At 46.5% G+C, this 4,986-nt stretch overlaps 1 protein-coding gene across 5 annotated transcripts in view; it reads right to left on the reverse strand.

Moving 5' to 3' along the window:
- Positions 1-3,912, reverse strand: part of HSPH1 (heat shock 105kDa/110kDa protein 1) — a 26,852-nt gene extending 22,940 nt beyond the window's left edge. For 2 of the 5 annotated variants that reach the window (XM_011967843.1, XM_011967839.1), the window contains exons 1-2: positions 3,506-3,912; positions 344-401 (exon numbers count right to left, since the gene is read on the reverse strand). In XM_011967843.1, the coding sequence (XP_011823233.1) occupies positions 344-401; positions 3,506-3,618 (171 nt within the window). In that variant the 5' untranslated portion in view covers positions 3,619-3,912. Of the gene's footprint in view, positions 1-343; positions 402-3,007 lie in introns of all 5 variants that reach the window. The other 3 variants (XM_011967842.1, XM_011967840.1, XM_011967841.1) reach the window with 2 other exon arrangements.
- Between the last annotated feature and the right edge of the window lie 1,074 nt (positions 3,913-4,986).

A 4,986-nucleotide genomic window follows, 5' to 3' on the forward strand; every position in this document is an offset into this window, starting at 1 on the left:
AGGAGGCTGAGGCAGGAGAATCGCTTGAACCCGGGAGGCGGAGGTTGCAGTGAGCCGAGATAGCGCCACTGCACTCTAGCCTGGACAACAGAGCGAGACTCCATCTCAAAAAAAAAAAAAAAAAAGTGAAGGTTGGTAAATTAGAAAGTTAAAGTCGATCTTAATAAAACAAGACAAAGGGAACAGAAGGAAAGAGTATCATCATCTGATGGTTCACAAATACATTTTTAAAACTCAAAAATACGTAAGCTTAAGCACACTTTACCCTCTTCTATGTCTCCTGAGATTTTCCTTTTAAAAACTCCCCCTTAAAAAGTGATCCGAATTCTTTCAAGGAACATACCTGATTTTTGGCTGCAACTCCAATTGTTCTATTTTTTGATCCAAATGATATGACTGACCTAGAAAAAAATATATTTCAAAAATGTTAAAAAGCATAAATGTTGATATTTTAAACTGACAAGGGAAAAATTCTAATATAAATGTCCTACCCATGAGGAGGTAGGGAACAAGCATAGCACAATTTTAAAGTCTATAGCTTTCATCAGATACTCAAAGGGGGCTTCCACTTAACTGCTGCTCTGAGAATCCAACCTAGGTGGCAGTTCCACCACCCCAAAAACGTCTGCTCATGGCTCAGGAATCCTCCAGGTTCCCAGTTATTACGAACTGAACATTAACTTTGAAAATGTTTTAAATACGTAAATGGTATTATTAACTTGACCCTACACACATGACTCACAAAAAATAGGATGTGACTCTACCTTTCAGTCACCAACTTTGTACACATCTAAATGTCATTGTCATACCGACTTTTGTTCTGATATATCAGCTGCTTCTTCAGAAATCAAAGTTTTTATGCTAACGCAAACAAATGAACCCAAGTTACACCTCTGAAGTTTCAAGCGCACAGAGGTTCCCATCTGGGAGATTCTACCGGAGAAAGAAAAAAAGGATGCACAACAAGTACCACCGCAAAACAATATAAATGTCGAGGAAAAGGAGTAACTAATCAGTTACATCAAATCTGCTTTGAAGAGATGGAAGGTGACTTGTAACCGCGAGACAACCTTCTCAGCCACCATGGAAATGCAACCCCGCAGTACCCAGAGCAGAGACAAGCTCAAACGTCTTGTGAGGAGACAGTAAGTGAATTAGGTTTTCGATTAAAGGAGTTATCTAATTCTGGATTACTAATCCAAATATAATCTAATTTTGGGTGAGTTACTCCTACCTGCTTAGGTAGGAGTAACGGTAAATGAGATGAGCAGAACGGGAAAATACTGAGGGCATTAAGTACCACCTTACAGTTTAAATTTGCTGTAACAGAAACATCCTCGAACTACATTTATCTGAGCAAGTGTTAAAAAGAACAGCAGCCTAAATGCCAGAGAAGTGTCCAAGCAGAAGCTAGACAAGAAACCGTCCAAAATCAAGAGCATCATTGTAAGTTCAGAATAACTACAGACTTGCAGAATGGATCTACTCATTTTCCTAGGGGAGAATCAAATTAATTGTACTAAATAGCAATTAGTAGCTGATGCAATAGTGTCAACCATAGTTACAGTTTAACAAACATATTAAGGGCAACTCCAATCTTGCCCTCAGTGCACATTTTTCAGGACTGTACTTTTTGTCTTTGGTTTCACACAGTAGTCACTGTATAGCACAATTTTTTTTTTCCTACTCTCCTCTGAAAAGCTTTTTCTTTTATTGGATCAACCAGAACAAAGTATAAACTGCACCTAAGCATGAAAGCCTGAAATACTCTTTTCTTTCTTACCAAACTCCAATTGAAAAACCTTAACACAACCAAAAAACAAACTTATATCTGCAGCGGTAGACGTGCAGGTTGCTCAAAACAGTCTTGCTAACGTTACTAACACTGCCAAATATTTTTGCCTCAGATTTTCCACTCAACTTTCATAAACGTTCTCAGCACCCAAATAATTGTATTAGCCCAGTCATTCTGCCTTTGGATTCAATGTTTTCACTTTGCACTTTTCATCCTGGGCTTGGGACATTTGAAAAAAATTACTAGGTACAGTAATTGCCTTGAGATGGAAGCATTTGTTTTCATCAGTGCACATGCAGATATGTTTGTATATATCCTCGTCCGAAAATATCCCTTCACGAAACTTGCTTTTTAAAATGTTGCCCTTTGCCCACCCTAGGCTCCTACAGAATATTTAGTTCAGTGACGACATCCATTCTCTTGTGGCGTTCTAGCCCAGAAGTATGCAATTTTTATTCTTTTACATACACTGTGCAAAATTAATTTTAAAAATACGGTTTACAATTCCTCACAAATGGCAAAGAGCAAAAACGAGAACGTTTACATATTTCGACAATGATCCCGGGCATTAAGGCCAACAATGTTAGCAACGGAGAGACTGGGTAAAAAGAGGTGGGCTGATCTTTCATAGGACTGCTTCCGTGGTCGCTAACAACAGTTCGCCTGCTCACTGGACAAGCAGCGACACAAGCTCTGAAAGCTTCCAATTCATTTCGAGATTCACAATGCGGAAGAAAAAGCCCGGCAGCCCGGCTCCGCGGTGCGCAAAGATATGCGCGGAGGGAGGAGGACAAGCTGGAGGCGGCTCAGCCAGCTCAGAAAGGCCGGGTGGGGATATGGGGGCGGCCGCGAAAGGCGCAGGCTGCAGCCTGCCAAGACAAGGGAGCGTAGTCGCGGGCTTTGCCGCAGCCCGACCCCCAGGAGGTTTTGAAATCCCCCAGTAGGAAGCCCGCACAAAGTGACGACCCGGTGTCTCGACTCTGGGACTCTTCTCGCCCCCGTGAATCCCTGAGACAATCCCTTTTCCAATTCGTGGTGGCAAGCCCCCCATCCATCCTCTGGCCGGGTCGCTGGTCCCTAGTTCCACGGAGGGATGCGCCGCTGCCCAAACACCTCCGTTTGCCGCGGTGATCGGTGTAGCCAACCAGCTTGGGGTCCCCACACTAAGAGCCCAGAACCTCCTCCCATCCACCCTCGCAGGCTCCCACTTACGGGGTGCACCGATCGCTGAACTCATTGGCGATGGTCTCGATGCCCCCGGCCCGGGCCACCGCGATGTAGCAGCTCTGCGATCCCACGTCCAACCCCACCACCGACATGGCCGGCTCGCGGTCCGCCTCCGCCTCGGGTCTGGGTCTGCGTCCTTTGGCCGCCTGCCTGCTCCTCCTGCCGCCGCTTTCTGCCCGGCCGCGTTCGGCTCCGGCCCGCGGGGTCTGGCCGCTCCTCTGACACTCAGAAGGACACACGGACAGCCGGCCTGTCAGGCGCCTCCTACTCCCGGATGACAGCGGCGGCTGGCAGACGAGAAGCCCCGGGAGAAAGCCGGGCTCAGTCTCCGCGGGTCGCTCCGCACCTCCGGTTGCCTGCCTCTACCGCAGCTCGCACACCGTCGCCGGGGCTGAACTACCGACCCAAAAGGGGAGGTCCCACTTCCTCAGCCTTATGTATCGCACTGATCAGAACTTTCCAGAATCTGCGGCATTTACTCACCGGCGCCTCCACCGGCCCCTCCACGTGCCACTTCCGCTTCCTTCTTCTCGAGCCTTCTGGAAAGATTCTACCCAATGGGCGGCCGGTCCCCCGAGAACGGTGGCCGTTGCCATGGCAGCGACAGGGCCGCTCCCGTGCCATTGGCTCAAGCCTGCCTCCGCCCACTCCCGCCCTAGCCGAAGGCATTTTGCTGCCCTAATAAAACAGGCAACGAAGAATGACTCCAAAACTCGGAATAATCACAATTTGCTACTGGGAGGTGGTATCCGACCCTTAGCTCTAAAGGGAGGCTGAACGGGCGGAGAGAGACCCCATTTTTGCAGAGACCCCAGACACCAGGACGGTGGGGAGGCTGGCCAGCTGTCCGGAGAGCATGTTGGGAATCGTAGTCCGGCCGGGAGAAGTGTGCGCCTTGCATGCTGGGATGTGTAGTCCTTGTCGCAGTGCTTGCTGGGACCCGGCTTTGTCTTCTGGGACTCGCGGGAGAGGCTGGGCTGGGTTCTGTCTGGCGCCTTTGCGCGCGTTCCCTGGCAATAAGCGTCATTTTGTTCGTTTGTTTTGTATTCGCTTCTATTATTGTCTGGATTACCCGGACAACTGGTGCGTTACGACTTAGGAGAAGGAACACCAGTTTAAACCGCTTATAATAAAAGCAAAAGGGTTTTGTTAAGTGTTCTTGTATTCATCAGCCAGCAGGATGATCTTTTGTGGAGTAAAATGTCAGGTTTTTGTTTTTTTGTTTTTTTTTTAAGAAAGCGATTTTTAGTTGTGACGTCATTTGGCAGGCTGTTCACAGTATCACTTTCTGCTTATTTTTAATACGTCTGATTTAAGCCGACGCTGTTCTACCCTGCCACTCCTAGTCATAAATTGGTGCTGTGTGTAAGTTTTGCTTCTTGTTTGATGTGAAGCGGTTTCTCTTTCTTTCCCTCAAAAGCGATGTCCCCGTAAACGTTTGTTCAGTGAAGAGACAGGGTAAGAAAAGGTGGAACTGTGTTGCTGATAACTATCAAGTCTTTTATATCCTTTTATGTCTTTTTAAGTTTGCTTCTGATCCCTGAGTTTACCTTATGTCAGGCACGTGGAAGTATAAGCACAGTTCAAGTGTGTTGTTGGATAAGCGTGTAATTGAATAAGGGGTTGTAACCTAAAGTTAGAAAAATCTAAAAGAGTGTGAGAATTCCTCCTTGTCCATCAAAACAAGTAGGTTAAGTCAGAGGCAGGTTTACAAAGGCCCAGGCTTATGTTACATGTAAATTGTATGTGCTTTTGCCAGTTTTCTGGCCACTTAGGTGGCTTACTTAACATGCTTCAGTTAACTCACCTTTAAAATGGGAGCGATAACAGTTATCACAGGGTTGTGTTCTTAAATTTGGACATACAGTTAGCTGTAACTATAAGTTATTTTTGTTATGCATCCCAAAAACTTGGTTTCTGTCCCCACCCCCCGCCCACCAACTTTTTCTTGCATATCAAAACCT

This window comes from Mandrillus leucophaeus, unplaced genomic scaffold (genome assembly GCF_000951045.1).
Source record: "Mandrillus leucophaeus isolate KB7577 unplaced genomic scaffold, Mleu.le_1.0 Scaffold811, whole genome shotgun sequence".
Lineage (NCBI taxonomy): Eukaryota > Metazoa > Chordata > Mammalia > Primates > Cercopithecidae > Mandrillus > Mandrillus leucophaeus.